At 45.8% G+C, this 22,473-nt stretch overlaps 1 protein-coding gene across 1 annotated transcript in view; it reads left to right on the top strand.

Moving 5' to 3' along the window:
• Positions 1 to 22,030, top strand: part of LOC309543962 (uncharacterized protein) — a gene marked incomplete at its 3' end in the record, with an annotated part of 35,176 nt that extends 13,146 nt beyond the window's left edge. Inside the window, exons 7-10 of the mRNA XM_082276368.1 lie at positions 19,682 to 19,894; positions 19,977 to 20,180; positions 20,289 to 20,427; positions 21,846 to 22,030. Of these exons, the coding sequence (XP_082132494.1) occupies positions 19,682 to 19,894; positions 19,977 to 20,180; positions 20,289 to 20,427; positions 21,846 to 22,030 (741 nt within the window). The remainder of the gene's footprint in view (positions 1 to 19,681; positions 19,895 to 19,976; positions 20,181 to 20,288; positions 20,428 to 21,845) is intronic.
• Positions 22,031 to 22,473: the final 443 nt, after the last annotated feature.

Here is a 22,473-nt window from a genome sequence, read left to right as displayed (position 1 = left end):
GTTAGTTACACAGGGAGATAGCCGAGAAGTGGTTGCAAACAACAGTTTGGTTTATTCTTGCAATTTTTCTTCACACAAGTGCAAGCGTCAAAAACATCCAAAATAAAATAAAAGACAAAATAAATCCTTGCCACTGTGGGCAGCTACCTTCACACACTGGAACCTACCTACGGAGTCTGTCCTCAACCTACTGTTAGGCAGACTTGGCTGATCATACAGCAGACTATCAATAGTCCATTTATTATCTCTTCACATAGAGAATGTCCCTTTTCTCTTCACACAGCACATGTTCATTGGACTTTCCTTTCACATAGAAAACATCCATTGGTTTTTCTCTTCACACTCTTCACATAGAAATAGTTCAATTTCTCACCTTGAGAAGTCTTCACACTTTTTACCCTCCTCAGCGCACATCGCTCCAGGAGGTCTTCCCCATGCTCACACAGCTTCAGGGGGCATTCCTTCTCCCATGCTCACACAGCGTCGGGAGGCACACATCTGACTGTCCTCCTCTCCCCAGCTCACACAGCGTGAGGAGGCAGCAATCCTTCTCCCATGCTCACACAGCGTCGGGAGGCACACACCTGACTATCCTCCTCTCCCCATCTCACACAGCGTCAGGAGGCAGCAATCAATAGACTTCCTTTGGACAGATTATAGAGGCCTTAATTTCCTCATTCTGAATAGCTGAATGGCTTTCAACTTCTTTACACCTTCCTGCTGTCTTTGCAGCCGACACCCTATAGTAATTTGTGAATTGTCTAAACCATAGGTCTGCAACCCACGGCTCCGGAGCCGCATGCGGCTCTTTTGAACCTTTGCCGCGGCTCTGGGGCGGATGATAGCGTGAGGAGGAGGAGGCGCACTGTGCGTCCTGACACTCCCCCAACACTCCCCACTGTGGTGCTGTCCTGGCTGTGACATCGCGTGGGGGGCGGTGCGTGCGTTAGTCACGCACTGTCCCGACGTCACCTTCCCGTCTGCTGTCGGAGAGGAGGGCAGCGGCGCGCATGCAGGACGAAGAAGACGTCAGCAGCAGCACGCCAGGCACCAGTGTGAGGCAAGTGAAGTGATGCCTCGGGGGGGGACCCATACACTGCTTTGAAGGGGGCACGCACGCACGCTGGTCTCTGCATTGAAAGAGGGCATGTATGCTGGTCACTGCATTGTAAGGGGGCATGTATGCTGGTCACTACATTGAAAGGGGCATGTACGCTGGTCACTGCATTGAAAGGGGGCATGTATGCTGGTCACTGCATTGAAAGGGGGCATGTATGCTGGTCTCTGCATTGGGGTATGATCATTGGGCATAGCAAATTTTGCTATGGGGCCCTGTGATTTCTAATTACGTCCCTGTTTTCGACCCCCCAGTAGGTTTTTGTAGGTTTTGCGGCTCCCTGTTTTTTTTTTCCTTCGGAAACGGGTCCAAGTGGCTCTTTATGTCTTAAAGGTTGCAGACCCCTGGTCTAAACCAAGCAGACATGTATCTCCTGTCTGTGACAACATCCACAGATTTACCTGACTTCCTGTCACAATAGATATAGAATAGAGAATGTAATTACTCCTCACACTACTACACATATATATTCTATCTTGTACCTAGGATCATCAGGACAGATACATATATATACAACACATTTTACATTTTGGTCCAATTTTCCCCCCTGTGTCCGCCCCAGGTCGGGTTAACTTGTTGGGGGTTGGAAGGAAGGCCGTGTGCTAGTAAGTCATGTTTGTATTTATTATGATGTACATCAATACAGATTATGTTCTATGTGTATGAAACACTAATATCGAGTCTGTTTATAAGAGAAAACTGTCTGTACATCTTCATGGTCCTGAAGAAGCCTTGTGCGAAACGCATTGACCAATGAACAGAGGAAATATCTATACCTACACGAACCTTATGATATATACCAACTTATCCTTATATATGTATGATGTACATGAGTGAAATTAGTAGGAGACATTGATCTCCTGTGTACGAGCTGAACTCAGTTTGGGGCCAGTTTCCTCATTTTATTAAAATCTGGTTTTAGATAAATCAATAAATGTTATTTTAGGATAAATCCATGTAGTTGTTATCTGTCTCATGCTGTGCCCTTAAAGTCCACACATATGACAGTGGTTCCTTGTGATCATCTGTAGTTTCTCATTTTTTTGGATAAGAGAAGGGATTTAGTAGGATACTCCAAATAACTGTTCACAGGTAAGGACAACTCTCTCAATAGAACTGTATCGCAGATCATCTGCAGGACCATAAAGCACCTGTATGGGATGAACAAGTCCCTTTGTAGCTGAAGGAACTCAGTGAACCTTGCCTCTTCAAGACACTAGCCAGTGTCTCCTTTAGCTTGCACCCAGTAACTGACTTCTAGCACCCAGAGGAGGATCCAACAGCACAAGTCCCAATGATCCCCTGTGGGGGGTCTATACTCACAAGGCTCTTGGAGCACACACACCAGTCTTCCTCAGAAGTACCAGACAGGATCCGCAGACATCCTCCCTCAGTCAGCTCTCGTAAGGACCAATGGGGTTGCAAATTCAATGTTTTAGGCCCTCAGGTTGCCCACCCAAGGCCGCATGGCAGCCTCTTCAAGGGAGAGGCAGCATCCCCCTCCCCACCTAGACCTCTCTTCCTAGAGGTAGACTGGACTGGACTACGAGCCCATGTGCTCTTCAGATATAAACGCAGGTACCCAGCAGGCCTTGGGGCACATCCCCTTCTAATTGGCCAGGGCTGTACAGACATCCATGCTCTCATCTGCCAGGCTTCCATCCACTGTCCAATATACTCCATGGCTATTGGATCAGTGTGAATTATGAAGACAGCATGAGCGGTGTCCCTGTTAGGCAGAGAAACCAAAAACTATATCCACTCATTCTAGCACCTACCTAGGAGGGCTCTACATCTGTATGGCAGGGTCTGTTTGATTATTCACCTGCTGGGATGGTGCTCTGATGTGAGAAGCTGCAGTGTCAGTATTCCTTTAGCAGTAATTAACCCCTTATGGGTTTTTCTCACCTAGCAAACAAACAACTGTTACACTGTCTTTTATGACCGCTTAGGAGACTTTAGCAGCCGTAGTTTGAATTGCGATTTTTTTTTTTTTTAAATAAATTACTAGAGTAGCAATTATATATGGTATAATATAATATTTTTTTTCCTAACAATATGGAGTTCTCCTTTGCACCGTGTCTGTTTATCATGGATTTATTTCTTAGTGTGACAGGTCTTTGTTCCGCTGCAGCCTAATCCCTCTATGCTGTGGCTGCTCTATACAGGTCATAGCTGGAGTGGGGCAGCGTCTTCCTTACTGATACTGTTCCTGGATTGTCAGCCCTTCTGCAGGCCTCATAAAGCTGGTGTATGGGAAGCTGACTAATGGACACTTTCTATTAAGCCTCTCCAGATCTGCATGTATTATGCACACCGTAGACTGGGCCTTTGGTGCTTGACAGGCAAAACCCTGTATAAATTTCCTGCTTTGTTCAGACATCCAGGGAGGAGGGTGACCCCTACCAACAGGTTGCCACAGGTAGTCAAGACACTGTAAAGGAGTCTGTTACATCTCTCCCTGTGCAAGGAGTCTCAACTCTGACCATGTCAAGCTTTTCCCTTGCAGGACCAGTCAACTGACCAATTTAATCCTCTTCAAACAATTCCTAAAAGGAAGATGAGGATGGTCTATAAGCAGATTTGTGTACCTCCCTTCCTGCAGAGGTACCTGCAATGCAAGTACTTTTAGCACTTGAAAAGGAGTGAGTTGTCTTTTTCCCTATGATGTTTAAGCTAGAAGCTCATGCTAGAAGAGTGGTGCAAATTGAACAGAAGGACAGTGCACCAGAATGTCTTAGTGGTCATCACCTTGCAGCACTGGGTTGCTCAGTTCAAACCCAAACCAGAACACTTCTACCTGTACTGCAGGATGTCAGATTAGGCACTTGAATAGGTTTTCCAGCATAATGAGTCACCTATTTGGTTAACGTGGCCTTCATGAGCTTAGCCATATACATGGAGTTGCCATTGGGGGATGCTGTGTCCTTCAGGGGTATACTCATTAATGATGATTAGGTTGGTCCTTTGGGGGGTTTAGGGTCTTCTGGTGGTAACTTTGTGTTGGACTTGTCCCTAAGGGGTATATCTGTCTGCAGTTGTAGCCTGTGAACCTGCCTTAACCCTTGCCTCTCTTCCAATGCAATGGAAGTTGGGATGAAGAATATTGATTCTATCCTAAATAATAATTCTGCAAGTTGGACATTCTTGTCTGCATTGCAAGAGTTTAAACTGTATCCTTTAAGGGCTAGCCTCCTTTGATAGCAATGAGCTGCATTTAGTCCAGCCTCCTGCTTTAGAGTAAATGTCTGCCGAATGAAAGAAAACTGCAGTTCTAGAGTCAGTGTCTAATTCCAAAGAAGTTTGCTCCTGTAGTTCTGACTCGGAGTCCAGAAAGCATTGAAGAGAGAAAGAGAGTCCTCATCCAAAAAGGCAGGAAAGAGCTTGAATTCTGGGGGAGAGGTTGCTTACTGGTCTTTTTCCGATTGTGCCACCCATTCCTCCGAGGACCAAGGAATTAGTGCTCAGAGGTGGGTAGAGGTTGGAAGCAAGGAATGGTGCGTGGAGGTAGGTAGGAGGTGGAACCAAGAAATGGTGCTCGGAGGTGGGTAGAGGGTAGGGATGGACGAGCATTGGCCGGGGCGGGAGGCGAACTTTAAAAACCTTTAGGTCATATTTGCAGCCACAAAAGACTTACTAGCGGCACATGGACAATGCCATAACAGCAGTATTGCAATTGGAAAAGTTGCCCTAATTTTTTTTTTTTTACAGCAAAAAAAATGTTTTGTTTTTTTTCATAAATCAGCCAGAACTGACAGCAGCCAGTAAATACATGTCAAATACATACGGTATAGGGTCCATTCACACATCTGTAAAATGGGTCCGCATCCATTCCATAATTTAGCGGAACGTTTACAGACCCATTGATTTTCAATTCCAGTCTGAAAAATTAGGCATTCACAGGATAAAGAAGTAAGTGTCGGCCAGTATAGGCCCCAAAAATTAGTCCACATGGGTTTACCTGACAGCAAAGAACATAATATTTGGTGGCTGGAGGTTCATTAGGCATTCACAGGATAAAGAAGTAAGTGTCGGCCACTATAGGCCCCAAAAATTAGCCCACATGGGTTTACCTGACAGCAAAGAATGTTGTATTCTGTGACCTGAAGGTTCATTAGGCATTAACAGAAAAAATAATTGTCGGCCATGAAAGGCCCCAAAAATTAGGCATTCAATGGACATGAAATGCCTTTTATGCCGCTGTATGTAGCGAAGTCAAGGACCAGGAATTGTTGTGGGTGGATGGCGGTCTGGCGGATATTTGTGGCCTGTCATGAGGAATTTCAATGAAACATGGTCTGCTGGTCACATGTGTTGAATTCCTCTGAGATCCATGCCTCATTAATTTTTATAAATGTGAGGTAGTCTACACTGTCATGAGCTAGGCGAGTGCGCTTATCAGTCACGATCCCCCCTGCTGCGCTGAGCGTCCTTTCGGACAGGACACTGGACGACAGGCAAGACAACAGTTACATTGCAAATTGTGCAAGCTCTGGCCAGAGGTCAAGCCTGCCCACCCAGTAGTCCAGGGGTTCATCACTCCTCAGAGTGTCCACATCGGCCGTTAACCCAATGTAGTTGGACACCTGTCGGTATAGGCGTTCCCTGATGCTGGATCCGGAGTACAGCTGTCGATGGGTCGGCTGAAAGAAGGATCTCATATCTGAAGTGACCAAGACATCTTCATCTTCACCGCCCTCTTGCAGGCGCTGTTGGATTGCTACCTGCAACTGTCTCTCTGTGACTGGAAATTCCTCTGCCAGCGCACGGAAAAGCAGAATGCAGCATTTCTCGCAGCAAGGCCTGGAAGTGCTGCATTCTGACCGCCCTCTGTGATGGTGGTAACATTTTCGCCATTTTTTGTTTGTACCGGGGGTCTAAGTATGTTGCCAGTCAGTACTGGTCCTTGCCCTTTATGCTTTTTATACGGGGGTCCCCCTTAAAACACTGGAGCATGAAGGCCCCCATTCGCACTAAACTGGAAGCGGTGTAGTGGCCTGGCTCCAGCTCATCATCCAGGATAATGTCGTTCTCGTTCTCCTCCCCCATTCACGGATAACACCAGGGATCCCAGAAAGGTTTAAAGCATGCTACTCTTGCTCCTCCTCATCAACCCCGGCACCATCCTCCTCTGACTCTTCTTAAGACTCCTGTTGTTGACTTGTCTCAGATGGAGTAGCACCCCCTGGGAATTCATCCAACATTGCAACTTCCTCATCTTCCTGCTCCTCGACGGCTTGATCAATGACACCACGCAATGCACGCTCCAGAAAGAAGGCGTAAGGTACGATGTCACTGATGGCGCCCTGGCCGTGACTGACCAGTTTGGTGATCTCATCGAATGGCCGCAGAAGTCTGCATGCGTCCTGCATGAGCAGCCACTGGCAAGGTGAAAAAAACCCAAGCACCCCAGAACCTGTCTTGCCGCAGAGTTCGTACAGGTAGTCGTTAACTGCACGTTTCTGCTGGAGCAGCCTATCGAGCATATGCAATGTTGAGTTCCATTGGGTCTGGTAGTCACAAATAAGATGCCTGACGGGCAGGTTGTGTCACCGCTGAATGGCAGCAAGGCGAGCCATGGCTGTGTAATATCTTCTCAAATGGTCTGAGATTTTCCTGGCCTGCCGCAAGATGTCCTGGACCCCAGGGTATTTGGCAACGAATCACTGCACTACCAAGTTCAGGACGTGTGCCATGCATGGCACGTGTGTTATTTTGCCCTGTTTCAGCGCGCTCAGCAGATTAGCGCCGTTGTCGCACACCAATTTACCTACTGTCAAATTCAGCGGTGTCAGCCACTGATCTGCCTCTGAACGCAAAGCTGAAAGGACTGCAGGACCAGTGTGGCTCTTGGCTTCCAGGCACAACAGACGCAGCACAGCATGGCAAAGTCTCGCCTGGCATGTGGAATAGGTTCTGGGGATCTTGGACGGCGCAGCGGAAGAGACGGTAGAAGAGGAAAAGGAGGAGTCAGCCGAGGAGGAGAGGGAGGATGGAGGAGGAGAAGAGGCAGGCCTGCATGCAATCCGTGGCGGTACAACTAAATCTACACGGGTGCCACAGGTTACATGCTTGACGGCCGTCAGAAGGTTCACCCACTGGGCAGTAAAAGTGATATACCTTCCCTGCCTGTGTTTGCTAGACCATGTGTCTGTGGTCAGATGTATCTTGGCATCAACACTGTGTGCCAGAGATACATTCACTTGCCGCTGAACACGGCCATACAGCTCTGGAATGCCCTTCTGCGAGAAATATTGCCTGGGACCTTCCATTGTGGTGTTCCAATGGCCACAAATTTACGAAAGGCCTCCGGGTCCACCAGTTGATATGGCAGTAGTTGGCGGGCTATCAGTTCCAACAAGCCAGCAGTCAAACGTTGGGCATGAGGGTTATCCAGCGTCATCATTTTTTCCTGCTCCAACATTTGGTCCACAGAAGCCTGCCTTTTTCCAGAACAACGTGACGACATCATGGAAGGTGGAGTGGAGGACAATTGTGAGGAGAAGGAGAAGAGGCTGGATGGTGAGAGCCTGGAGTTTGGCTTTGTGGGTTCTGACGGTGTTGCTCCCACTGGGCTTGATGATGGGAGTTCAGGTGCCTTCTTAAGACGGTCATCCCTAGGTGAGTGTTGGGCTTACCGCGACTTATGCGCTGACTGAAAAGGCTGCAGATGGCAACACTGTTGTCAGCAACGGAGCCATGAAAAAAAGCACACACTGCAGAGCCATGTGTCGGCGTCCTGGGAGCGCCCGATGTGACTGTACATGGTTGATGGCTCGCTCCTGATACATTTGCAGTCTGCTTTGTACCTCTAGTGCAATGCAAGTTCCTCCTGCCTCTCCTCCCTATCCGCTGGTCTGTCTCTCCCTCTGAACTCCCCTCCTCTTCCTCTCTTGTGGCCACCCACGTGACGTCCATAGACACATCATCATCCACGTCACCTTCCCCACCACTAACATTCGAGATCTTGGTGTAGGCAGCAACAGCAGGGACCAACCTCCTTGGTCTGATCTGGGTACTGTCGTCAGACTGCTGAGTGGCGGCTGTTGCTACCTCCTCTTCCTGATCCGATGCCAACAATGGCTGCGCATCGCAAATGTCTTGTGATGGATCGGAAAAATATTCCAGTGACTCAAGCGGAGGGTATATGGTGGTGGTGGTGGTGTTTGTGGTGGTGTCTTTGGGGGTGCACACAGCAGAGAGTGAAGAGGGTGCAGATAGAGAGGATGAGGAGGGTGCAGAAGAGGAAGGCTGTGTGACCCACTCAACCAAGTCTGGTGCGTCCTTTGTCATAATTGAACGCATCTTCTGAAACTTCACACTTTGGCTCCGGCCTACTGCTCCTGCCCTACCCCTAACACCCCTGCGTAAGGGCCTGCCTCTTCCTCTGCCTGTCATTTTTTAAATTACCCTGTGACAAAAGTCTCTAGAGAATCGCAGTATATCTGGAAAAAAGTATATAACACCCTGCTTCAATCTGTGGTATTGGGGGGCCACAGGTTTATCACACCAGTTCTACAAATAATTGGCCAGTAACTGTTGTCACTGTGTGTAGCACAGTTAACACAGCAAAAGAGGCCACATTTTTGCAGGACTACAATACACTCTTAGAAAAGTATACTGTTCAATAACACCCCACTTCAATATGTGGTATTGGGGGGCCACTGGTCTATCACACCATAAATAAAAAGAATAGTAGCGCAAAAAGTCACTCAGATATGACTTAAGAAATGCATAAAACAATACAACCATAAATAAAGGGTGTTGCTAAAACACTCTAATGAGGGTAAGAAAGTCCTTTAAAAGTCCATAGACCGTCCAGGAATGAGTGATGTTACTAATGGATCACCTTTTCAACCACCACCAAGTGTCACACCAAGGGGTCAGTAGAAGTGGCAACTCACCAGATAGAGTGGCTCAGGTGTTCTCACACAAGAGCACAATGAGCAGGTATCAAAGATATTGATGATGGGTGTAAACAAACGACCTTGATGTATCCCCGCTGTACACACTAAATCAGACCTCCTTTCCACAGACTCCACTCAGCATAATGATCACATGTAAGGCAAAATGACTCCAATAGTGAAGTACTATAAAACTCAGCTTTATTAAAAAAGAATTGCACTCACATTGGTAGGAAAAAGTCAGGCTTCTATGTAGTAACACAAAGCGGCCAGGCAAGGATCCTCACTCGTGTAGTCTCCTGGGTTGACTCCACGCCAACCCCGATACTTCCGGGTGGGTCCTCTACCGTACCACGTGATGTCGGATGCGTCGTCTGGTCACGCCCCAACACGTTTCGTAATTTCCGACTTCAACTGGGGGCGCGACCAGACGTCGCCATCCACCATCTAAATACCTCCGCTGGAACGCACCGCGACCAATCGGAATAGCGGTAAGCCGGCCGGAAGACAACCAACACTTCCAAAGGCGGAAGTAAACAAACACATCCAGATTACGTATATCCTCTGCATGAGGACAGAGGCCGTGACACTGTAAAAGAATTGAACAGCGCCGGAAATGCCCAGCCTGACATACAGCGGACACACAGATGCTCATATAAAAATCCAGCTCAATAGTAGCAATTACCATAATTGAAGCATTATTTTAAGGGTCTCCCCTATGCCGATATTAGGTCTGCAGAGCGTTACCAACCGCATATACCACATAATACAATATCAGCAATTGAGCACATAGCACATGACATCAGAAATCATGAATAACATATAAAAAAATAAATCAATATATGTATACATGGAATAGCCCATATCTAACATATACAGAAACAGCACACATATATAAAAATACTACAAGATCACACCCATATAAATTGTAGTAAAAATACATAAGAAACTCAAAAATAATAATAAATAATAATGATAAAAATATCACAGCAGTTATAATACATTAAAAGTGCTTTTGTCACTGTTTGTAGTATTGCTGCAGCAACGCTCAGTCACCACACCAGTCACAATGCTGCACAGTGCACAATACAAATCCACTATAATATGCTTTCTATATTACAAAGTATATTATACGTGGATTACACCCCTATATAGTGCACTGTACACCTATACCAAATAACAGCCCTTAAAATGACTTTTGTGGACCTTAACAGAGCGATTTGTGTTACTGACGATCTGTCCCTGGTGCACACAGCAAACCTCTCGCTACGCTGAAAAAAGACTGTACACCTATACCAAATACCAGCCCTGAAAAGGACTTTTGTGGATCTTAACAGAGCTATTTGTGTCACTGGCAATCTGTCCCTGATGCACTCGCCAACCTCTCCCTACGCTGACAAAAAGCAGAATGTGAAATGGCCACCAGCTCTGATCTATTTATATAGTAGGGTGCATGTCCATGTGCTGAAATGTTTCAATTGGCTGTCCCATTCCACCTGACGGCTGTGTCATGGGTCAAAGTTCTCCCCAATGTAAACTAATATGGCCGCTGAGAACAACGCCATGTGTTCACAAAATTGGCGGACTGCGAAAAAGAAAAATTAGCCGCAAACCGACCGCCGGGTGAACCGCAGGGCCATCCCTAGTAGAGGGTGGAACCAAGGAATGGTACTGGGAGGTGGGTGAAGAGTGGAACCAAGCAATGGTTCTCGGAGGTGGGTAGAGGGTGGAACCAAGGAATGGTGGTGGGAGGTGGGTAAAGAGTGGAAACAAGGAATGGTGCTCGGAGGTGGGTAGAGGGTGGAACCAAGGAATGGTGCTTGGAGGTGGAACCAAGGAATGGTGCTCGGAGGTGGGTAGGGGGGTGGAACCAAGGAATGGTGCTCAGAGGTGGGTAGAGGGAGAGAAAAGGTGAGTTTCTGTACCTATTCTCTGAGAAAACAAGCCCTGATAATGGGCCACCTATTTGCTTGTTGTGGTCTTCATGAGCTTAGCCATATGAGTTGTCATTGGAGCATGTGTGAGGTCAACCGGGAAATAAAAACCAAACTGTTAATCTGAGGGGGGGATGAGCGTGTGATGGCATTAGGCAGTAATATACTCCACCGCTTCCCCCCCCCCCCTGGTGGGAGTGGAGATGACCCCATCTATAAAGATATACAGTACATACACACACAGCACAAGGCCGTGTTCACACTATGAGACGTTTCTCGGGACTGCAGTTCCTCTGAGCTCCACAAGATGGTGATCTCACTTCTACCCAGACAGGAAGTGATGTCAGGTATTAATAGGAAGTTCCGGGTGAAAGATGAGTAAGGAGGAAATAGAGAGGAGACGTTGCCGGAAGAGGCAGAAGATGAGGTAATAAGATCTTATTCTCTATTTACATCCAGTAACCCCCCCCCCCCCCCGTCATGTCCAACCTCTTCCTCCATAGTCACTGTGACCTCTTTTATCTCCAGCAGATGATGATACACACATATATAGTGTGGAAACCTAGATTAACCCCTTCAGGGTCAGAAAATTCCTCCTCTTACATATATATTTTTATCCTTACCTGTCTAGACAGAAACCTGTATAGATCGAGTGACAGAACGATTGAGGATGAAGGAGGTCCGGAGTCACATGACTGAGAAGATACTAAACCTCACCCTGGAGATCATCTACCTGCTGACCGGAGAGGTGAGGAGGATTCTGGGAGGTCACATGACATCACTCTTATCTCTATTGATAAAACACAGACCTGACCGAAGAGGTGAGGAGGATTCTGGGATTCTAACATCACATTCCTATTGGTTCTCCAATACAGAGATTTCCTCTTCTGAAGTCAGGTGATCATATGACTATCACAGTGCCTCCATGTGACTCCCTAAAACCTGAGAGACACAACATGGAGAAGATTCTAGAAGTCACCAAGAAGATGATGGAGCTGCTGACAGGAGAGGTGAGCGGTGCTGGGAATTCTGGGACATTATCCAGTAACAGACAAGGGATGTGTCTGGATGGTGACTGTATCATTGTGTGTGTCAGGTTCCTATAAGGTGTCAGGATGTCACTGTCTATTTCTCCATGGAGGAGTGGGAGTATTTAGAAGGACACAAGGATCTCTACAAGGACGTCATGATGGAGAATCAGCCGCCCCTCACATCACCGGGTAAGAGGAGACTTTATTGTAAAGGAGAGAGCAGTACGGAGGCTCCACCTAGATCCCCCATCATCTGATAAACACATAGAAACAATGTATTCAGTCAGTGTGTGTCAGGGCTGGGCTCCTGCAGCTCTTTTCTTTCAGAGCTCAGAACTTGCTTAGCTGTCGATTTAATTACCAGCCGCTCGTTACCACAGTGACTCACCTGGTTACCATTATCTGCCTCATTAGTCCAGGCAACAGCCAACCCCATTTTGCTATTTAAGTAGCTTAGCTCATTTCCTCCTTGCCCTTGCGTGGTCTATGCTCTCCAGTGTGTTCCTGTGTATGACTTGCCGTGGCTGACTTCTCTTCCGATACCTGTTCCTGATTTGTTTCGCCTGACTACGCTGACTTATGGTTTCCTGATCCTTGCTCCTCTGATTACCTGTTCTGGCATTCAAACCCCAGCTTCTGTTTTTTACTACGTTCCTGAACTGTTATTTTTGCTATTTACTTAAAGGTGTGATTTTAACTGCACTTTCTGTTGAAGCACTCAATACCACTGCAGCCTCGTGCCTCCCCACTTACCATTGAGGCTTTTGATGGGAGACCTCTACAGCCTGCCCATGTGACCCATGAAACCACTCCCTTGACCATGGCTGTTAGGGGCTCTTCACCATGAAATATTTCAAATTCCTAGTCATTTCCTTACCTCATTACCCAGTTGTTATTGGTTATCCTTGGTTACAGAGGCCCAATCCCTCTTTTAATTGCTGTAATGCTGAGGTTTTGTCATGGTCCCCACAATGCACTAATACATCTTTTTAGAAAGTGATTAAGATCATGTGCACGTCTTCAGTCTCTTTATTGCCAGAAGAGTACCATGAATTCTGTGATGTCTTTGACAAAGGTCAGGCCGCTATTTTGGCACATCGGCCTTTTGAGTGCACAGTTGACCTTCAACCCCGGTGCCATTCCTCCCCGTGGCCGGGTTTACCTGCTGTCTGTCTCAGAGGAGAAGGCAATGGAGAAGTATGCTGCGATTTAACTATCCCAGGGGTTCACCTCAAATCCTCTTCTCCTTCCAGTGCCGACTTTTTCTTTGTGGGAAAAAAAAGAGTGGTGAACTGAGTCTCTGTATCGATTATAGAGGTCTCATTCGCATTACTGTTAAAAATACTTATCCGATCCCATTGATAACGGAATTATTTGACTGCCTCAAGGGAACAATGGTCTTCACTAAGCTTGATTTGCGAGGGGCATACAATCTTGTGAGGATTAATGAGGGCCACGAATGGAAATTTAATACTAGGACCGGACACTACGAATACCTCGTAATGCCTTTTTGGTCTCTGCAACGCTCCTGCAGTTTTCCAGGACTTTATTAACAATGTCCCCTGAGATATGCTGCCATAATGTGTGGTGGTTTACCTGGGTGATATTCTCATATATTCTAAATCCCTAGAGAACCTCCACACAGATGTCTCTCCCGTGTGCTACAGAGGTTGAGAGAAAGCAACCTCTATTGTAAGTTGGAAAAGTGCGAGTTCCATGAACAGGTTCAATTTTTGGGTTATGTCATTTGTGCTGCCAGGTTTTCGATGGACCCAGAGAAGCCATCTGCAGTCTTAAAGTGGCTTCGGCCCATAGGTCTACGTGCGCTACAACATTTTCTTGGCTTTGCCAATTATTATCAGAAATTTATGAGAAACTTCTCTTTTCTGGTCAAACCCCAGACTGATACTGTATGACCAGAAAAGAGGGAAACCCACAGAATTGGTCCCCGGAATCCATTAAAACCTTTGAATCCCTCAAGGCCACTTTTGCTGCAGTTCCAGTGTTGGAACATCCCAATCCCATGTTACCCTTCATTCTTGAATTTGATGAATCTGAGACTGGAGTAGGCGCTTTCCTGTCTCAACCTCCTACCCCTGAGAGTTCTATCCATCCTTGTGGCTACTTTTCTTAAAAAATTGTCTCTAGCAGAATGAAATTCTGAAACTGGGGATAGAGAATTCTTAGCCATAATTTTAACTCTTAAAGAAGGGAGGCATCTCATCAAGGGTACTACTGTGCTGGTCCTCATTTTACATAGTTACATAGTAGTTGAGGTTGAATAAAGACAATAGTCCATCCAGTTCAACCTGTGTAGGTGTGTGTGGCCGTAATCATCTCACATTCCCCTGAATGTTCTGATCCTTGAGATGTACGTCTAAGAGTCTTTTGAAAGCCACCATACTTCCCGCAGAAACCACCTCTTGTGGTAGAGAATTCCACAATCTTGTAGCTCTAACAGTAAAGAACCCCCCTCGTTGCCTGAGGTTAAAACGCTTCTCCTCTAATTGCAATGTATGTCCTCGAGTCCTCATGCACACTCTACTACTGAATAGCTTTTTTTCTATGCTGAGATCACCATTGAGATATTTATAAATGGCTATCATGGCCCCCTTTCAGGCGTCTCTTCTCCAGGGAGAATAAATCAAGCGATTGCAGACGCTCTTCATAATTAAGGTCCTCCAATCCCCTAATCAGTTTAGTTGCCCTTCTCTGGATCCTCTCCAGCTCCAACACATCCCTCCTGAGGACTGGCGACCAGAACTGGACAGAATACTCCAGATGAGGTCGGACCAGAGTTTTATAAAGTGGAAGGATTATAGTTTTATCTCTGGAATACATACCTTTCTTTATGCATGCTAATATTCTGCTGGCTTTGGCAGCTGCCGCTTGATATTGCATGCTATTGCCTAGTCTATCCTCTACCAAGACTCCCAGATCTTTCTCCATTTTTGATTCCCCCAAGGGTTCCCCCCCTAGCGTGTATTGTGCTTTTATGTTTTTAGTCCCCAAGTGCAAAACCTTACACTTCTCCACATTAAACCTCATTTGCCATGTCGTTGCCCACTCTGTTATTTTGTCCAGGTCATTTTGTAGGATATCTGCTTCATGCTGTGCAGTTATTGCCCTGCCCAATTTTGTGTCATCTGGAAAAACTAATATAGAACTACTGATCCCGACCTCAATGCTGTTTATGAATAAATTGAACAAGGTTGGTCCCAGGACTGAGCCTTGGGAGACCCCACTTACCACCTCAGACCAGTCTAAGTACAGTCTGAGGATGCGCTATTTATTACCACCCTTTGGACACGCCCTTTTAGCCAATTCCGTATCCAAGAGCAAACCCTGCGGTCGATACCTGCAGACCTTATTTTATAAATTAGGCGCTTGTGGGGAACTGTATCAAACGCCTTAGCAAAATCCAAGTACACCACATCCACTGGTCTGCCCCTATCTAGCTCACAGCTCACCTCCTCGTAGAATGTTAAGAGATTGGTTTGACAAGAACGCCCATTTGTAAACCCGTGCTGATTACTGCTGATGATGTTGTTGTCTTTAGCAAACTCTACGATATAGTCCCTTATCATCCCCTCCAGAAGTTTACATACTATCGATGTCAGACTGACAGGCCTATAATTACCTGGGACATGCCTCTGCCCTTTTTGAATATCGGTATCACGTTAGCTTTCCTCCAATCCCCTGGTACATCTCCTGTCCTAATACTATCAGCAAAGATCAGGAACAGTGGTCTAGATATAACCTTACTGAGTTCCTTGAGTACTCTCGGATGTACACCATCCGGGCCTGGTGATTTGTTTGTGTTCAGTTTATCCAGCCTTTCCCTGATTTCACCCTCTGTTAGCCATAGCGGCAAGTCCTGTGTATTACTACTAACCATACAGTCATGGTCAGTGTACCCCATACAGTCATGGTCAGTGTACCCCATACCGTCATGGTCAGTGTACCCCTCCTTTTTATGTGTAAAAACTGATGAGAAAAAAGCATTCAACACGGTTGCTTTTTCAGTGTCCTCTGTAACCATCCTCCCATCTTCGTTAATTATGTGTGCAATATGCTCTGCCTTAGTTTTTTTGCTGTTGATATATTTAAAGAATTTCTTTGGGTTCTTTTTACTATCCTCCGCTATTTGTCTCTCAAAGTTGATTTTAGCCATTTTGATTTCGTATTTACTTTTCTTATTTGCCCTCTTGTATTGCTCGAAATCCGATACTGTGCCCTCTGATTTATATTTCTTGAAGGCCATTTTTTTCCCCTAATAAGTTTTTTAACGCTACGGTTTAGCCAACCAAGTATGGCTTTGTCTCTTCTAAATTTATTTCCCACAGGAATGCACTGCAGGATGCATTTGTTTAATATGTTCCTAAAGCATTCCCATTTTTCCTCTGTGGTCAGGGATCCCAGGGTTTGGTCCCAGTTTACCCTTTCCATCAATGAGTACAATTTTGGAAAGTCTGCCCTTCTGAAGTTTAGGGTTCTTATGTTCCCCACTTGTCTTGTTATATTGTTATTTATACTAAATGTGATCATCCTGTGATCGCTAGAGCCCAGGTTGTCCTGGACTCCTACCTCCGAGATTAGATCTGGATCATTAGTAATCAATTGATCCAGGACTGCGTTTTCCCTAGTCGGAGAATCCACCAACTGTGACATGTAGTTGTCCTGTAAGGTTTCCATGAATAGACGGGCCTTCTGTGAGTGTGTAGTCCCCTCTTCCCAGTCAATGTCGGGATAATTGAAATCCCCCAATATGATGACTGATCCCAGTTTTGACTGACCATAAGAATCTTTCATTCTTGTCTGAGGCTAGACGTTTATCTCCTGGAAGGGCTCAGTGGGACCTTTTTATGTGAAGCTTCAATTACATAGTCTCATTCTTACCTGATACAAAGAATATAAGAGCAGATGCCTTATTGCCACAGTTTTCCTCCTCTTCCAAAATGGAGTCTGTTCCCACTCCTGTGATACCTTCGGACTGCATTTTGTCTTTTTTTTTCTAGTCTCACTTCACCTTTGGGTGAGAGAATGATGCCCTCTCAGATCCATTTTCCTCCTGGAAAACCTCATGACTGCTGCTTTGTCCCCGAGAATCTCCGCACGATTTTCCTCCAGACCTACCATTCACCTAAGACAGCTGGGCACCCAGGAAAAAATCAATGGCGTATGGACATATTGTTGAGACCTAAGGCCTATGTCTCAACAATGCTGGTGGCCTAGTCTCCGTGCTCATGAAATCAGCTTTGTAGCCGCTTGTCCTGTGTGTGCTCAGAATAAAACACCACGACACCTTCCAGTGGGCCTCCTTCAACCCATACGCAGTGCAGAGAGGCCTTGGATCCACTTGTCTATTGATTTTATTATGGATTTACGCAACTCGCATAGCAACACAGTTATTCTTATGGCAGTTGACCGTTTTTCAAAATGTCACATTGCATTCCGCTAAAGAAGTTGCCTGTGTCCAAGGAACTGGCATCCATTTTCACTGGAGAGTTCTTTCAGTTACATGGGTTACCTAAAGTTATCATCTCGGACAGGGGTAGCCAGATGGTGTCATGCAAGTTTTGGTGAGCCTTTTGTACACAGTTGGGAGTTCCGCTTTCCTTCTCCTCTGCATATCACCCACAGTCCAATGGGGTCGCAGAATGGGCCGACCAAGCCTGGGAGCAATTCTTACGTTGCTATATTTCTGAACACCATAACATCTGGTGGGACCTATTACCTTGGGTGGAGTTTGCTCACAATAGCACAATCAATGCCGCCTCCTGATTATCTCAGTTTATGGTGAACTATGAGTTCCAGCCATCCATGTTGCCTGATACATCTGTTCCCCAAGGCATTTCTGCGTTAGAGCAACATCTTCAGGAACTCTGTTCCACTTGGGTGCAGGTCCAAGAATCCTTGCAACACTCCAGAGAGAGGTACAAACCATGCTGACCGCCTATGCCTACTTTCACCCTCCTACCAAGTGGGGGAGAGGGTCTGGCTGTCTTCCCATTACCTCTGATTCTGTGTTCCCTCACTAAAACTGGCACCTCTGTATATTGGGCTTTTCCGCATACTCTATAAGGTTAACATGGTGGCCTACGCATTAGATCTTCCTTCCAACGTTCGTATTTACAACGTATTCCATGTTTCCTTACGTGTTATTGCTATACCACCTCAGTACCACGCCTTCGCCTGATTAAGGTTGCCAACTACGTGATGAGATACAATGTATCATTGACTCCCGCAGGTTTAGTGGACACATAGGATATCCAGTTCACAGAGGGGTTACGGTCCAGGGGAACGCTCTTGGGTTTCATCCTCGGACGTAAATGCTCCTGCCCTGCTCCAGGCTTTCCATATACGTTTTTCCTTCAAGTCTGGTGCTCCCCCAAGGGGGAGGGATTGTTGGGGAAGAGGGTACTGTCAGGGCTTGGCTCCTGATAGTTAGCGAGCTGCTCTATTCTTTCAGTGTTCAGAAGCTGCTTAGCTGTCGGGTAACTACCAGCCACTTGTTACCACAATGACTCACCTGTTTACCATTTCCTGCCCCATTAGTCCAGCCTACAGCCAGCCCCTTTTTTGCTTTTGAAGCAGCTGAGCTAATTTCCTCCTTGCCCTTGCTTGGTCTATGATCTCCAGTGTGTTCCTGTGTATTACTTGCCCTGGCTGACTTCTCTTCCTATTCCTGTTCCTGATTTTTGCTTCAGACTATGCAGACTTCTGGTTTCTTGACCCCGGCTCCTCTGATTACCTGCTCTGGAATCCAAATCCCGGCTTCTGTTTTTGACTACATTCCTGAACTGTTATTTTTTTCTATTTCATTAAAGGTGTGATTTTTTTTTTAACTGTATTTTCTGTCTTCACCTGGTTTATGGTCCCCGACAGTGTGTGTGTGTTTCCTACAGATGGTTCCAGTAATGGGAACCCACCAGAGAGATGTCCCCGTCCTCTGTATTCCCGGGATTCCACACAGGAAGGTCACACCATCCCTCACCATCATCAGGTAGATGAGGAATGTCGTGGCATACCTATCTCGCATTTTCTGGATACCTTATTGGCCTTTACAGGATGCATTGACTGGCATCTGGAATGGTTATCTTAAACAAAATGTCTTTTGAGTTAATCTCATTTTACTTTGATTTCTTTACATGTGTCACTGAGCTTGCAAAGGCTAAGAATATATCAGATGACCAAAACAGTGGAAATTCCTTATCTCTCAGAATATCAACTCTGTCTGGACAGCTGACCACAAAGCCAATAATATCTTCTAAAAAGCCCCTTTGGAACTTTTATTGTGTGTCACCAAGAAATTTCCCTTTATGACAGAGAATCACGATCTAGATTGACATAATGCTTACTATAATTAGTTGTTAACTTTGATTGGATAAAAGATGTTAATAACAACCCATTTCTTGTACGTCAGATTGTAATGACAAACCCATATTTGAGTATATTTAAACTCCAGCAATGTTGTAATAAATCAGGTCACTATGATTCAGCCATCTTGAGTCTTGTCTGATCTCATTATATATATAGCTATATATTGTCTGATTTGGTATCACTGACTAACAGGTAACAGGTATTTTGTACCTGAGGAAAAATTCCACAACAGCAACAATCACTGATAGTATCATTAGGATCTGTACATTATCTGCATTGTTACCATTGATGTCATTTTTATTATATATTCAGAGTGGAAACCTGAGAAATTCTAAAGTTGAGGTTAAAGAAGAGATAAAAGAGGAGGATGATGAGGATGGGGTCATAGAGGAAGCACACAAAGATCTGTACCAGGACACCATGGTGGAGTCATCCAGCTACAGAAACCCACCAGAGAGATGTCCCCGTCCTCTGTATTCCCGGGATTCCACACAGGAAGGTCACACCATCCCTCACCATCATCAGGTAGATGTCTGATAATTATTGGTAGTTATGATTTATAAGCAATCGTGTTTTTTTACAATTAATATTTTATTATATTTTTCAGAATGAAAACCCCAAGGATAATATTGTCGTAAAAGAAGAGTATAAAAAGGAGGATGAGGAGTATGGAGTGATGGAGGAGGTTTCAGAAGGACACAAGGATATGATGGAGACACCTAATACCAGGAACCCACCAGAGAGATGTCCCCGTCCTCTGTATTCCCGGGATTCCACACAGGAAGGTCACACCATCCCTCACTGTTACAAGGTTGGTGGGATGGAGTATCTAGAACATGGACTTGTGGAGGGGATGTGTGTGTTTTTTATGTAAGCTTATATCTTCCAGATGATATTCTCTCTTATTTTCTTGGTTTAGAGTGGAGATCCAATCGATATAGAATTTGAGGTTAAAGCAGAAGAAGAGACGTTTGTGAGGGATGATCAGCAGTCTATGGAGGAGGATGGAATAACGGGGACATTTATAGAGGAGGACACTCCTACAGAGATCAGCACAGGTCGGCCTTTTAACACTAAATCCATTCCTGCACCCATACTGCTCACTGATTGGCCCAGAGTAGGGCGGGGACTGGGTGATATCAGCCTGTAATCCCCTGGTTACTTTCCTGAGCTGTGTCCCCGTCCTGTATTTCTCTCGGATAATCTTCCTTCTCTGTGCTGCAGACACAATTTATGTCTCTAGACTGGGTTTATGGAGATTCTGGGGTTCAGCTGGCAGTAAAATTTTGATGTTCACCATAGACATTGCTCAGCCTAGACCCCTGGGGTATGTACCTTGGGTCTTCTGCCCCATGCCCGGGTCTAGCAAGATCTCTGACAGAACAATTCTCCCGGGGTTACTTGCTCTGTTATTTGCTGGCTGTGCCGGGTGGAGGGATATGTCAGTATAGTCTCACACCCAAGTCACTGAGTTCCTTTCATTTTATTGAGCCGTGTATATTCTATCTATACAATGCACACACTGTTACACACAAACACACAAAAACTTGAAGAAAAGACATGAAAAGACACGTACACTGGTGAACAGTCGCAAACAGTTTTACAATCCACAGTAAACATGAATGAGCCACAAATCCACCCTTCTGGTGTCACGGAGAATAAGCTGACAGTGCGCCACTCTGCAATTCCAGGTGTACTCTCACCTCTTCAGATGGACCCCATTGCTCCATACCAAGAGGACACACCCAGCATGAAATCACACACCTTCAGGTACATGTAGGCGGAGCCTCCTCTTTAGGTAGCCAGCTCCTGCTACTAGAGATAAAGAGACTCCATAGTGCTCACTGTTATATTTATTACATGGATAAGAAAAGCACTCACAAGGTTAAAAAAGCAATCCAGCATTGAATACACACAATCACTGCAGATTCCCCAAGCATCAGTCTCAGTGTAACATGAGGGGACTCCGCCCAACGTGATGATGTCCTCAAGCCACTCCCATCTGATGCGTTGCATCCTGATTGGACTTCCCCAGAGATATATATATATTGTCTTCAGGATCAGTCCAGTCTTCATCTTGGTTGTTCTCCCCCCATCCTCACTCTCTGACCTCTGGTGGAGCTCAGCCCCACTGTTATTCATGACTAAATCATGGACTAAATAAGGAAGTGCGGTACTTTTTGTGTTGGGAAGATGGCAATGAGTGATAGAGGGGGAGGGGGAGGGGACGCTCGTCCTATAATCCCCTCATCACTGTCACTCCTATAAAAGACAGTTCTCGTTGTTTCCTCACTCTCTGACTAAGGTCCATGAATAAAGAAATGAACTGGTAGGAGATCAGAGGACCCATTTACTAGTTACCTTGAGGGGGGAATTGTAAGATCCTCAGAGACAAAGCTGCCTGATGTGGGTGGGTCCTGGTTTAGGGGAACCAATCTGCTGATGTCTAGTAATAATCTTTGTATTTCTATTTTAGTAGATGGACGGGAGATGAGGAAAACCTCAGAGCATTGTCTCACTTTGTCTCCAGACTGTAAAGTAGAAGATGAGGACATCACACAGAATAGTCCAGGAGAAAACCCGGCTACCTCAAATGTCCATCCGGCACCACACAGTATAGATGGACCATCGTATTCCTCTTATCCTGAGGAACCTCAGACTGTGAGGGACAGTGCCGGACCATCGTATTCCTCTTATCCTGAGGAACCTCAGACTGTGAGGGACAGTGCCGTCCTTACAACAGATAAGAGGTTCTCCTGTTCTGAGTGCGGGAAGAGTTTCAGTTTGAAAGGCAATCTTAATGTGCATAAAAGAACGCACACTGGTGAGAAGTTGCATTCCTGTTCTGAGTGCGGGAAATCTTTTTCAAAGAAGTCCTATCTTTCCACACATCAGAGATTGCACACAGGGGAGAAGCCGTATTCCTGTCCTGAGTGCGGGAAATGGTTTTCATGCAAGTCCGCTCTTTCCACACATCAGAAATTTCACACAGGTGAGAAGCCGTATTCCTGTCCTGAGTGCGGGAAATGTTTTACACTGAAGTCCACTCTTTCTGCGCATCAGAGATTGCACACGGGTGAGAAGCCATATCCCTGTCCTGAGTG

The sequence above is a fragment of the Pelophylax lessonae genome, assembly GCF_965119305.1.
Source record: "Pelophylax lessonae genome assembly, contig: HAP1_SCAFFOLD_551, whole genome shotgun sequence".
In the NCBI taxonomy this organism is placed as follows: domain Eukaryota; kingdom Metazoa; phylum Chordata; class Amphibia; order Anura; family Ranidae; genus Pelophylax; species Pelophylax lessonae.
This window is presented reverse-complemented; position numbering and strand designations above follow the sequence as displayed.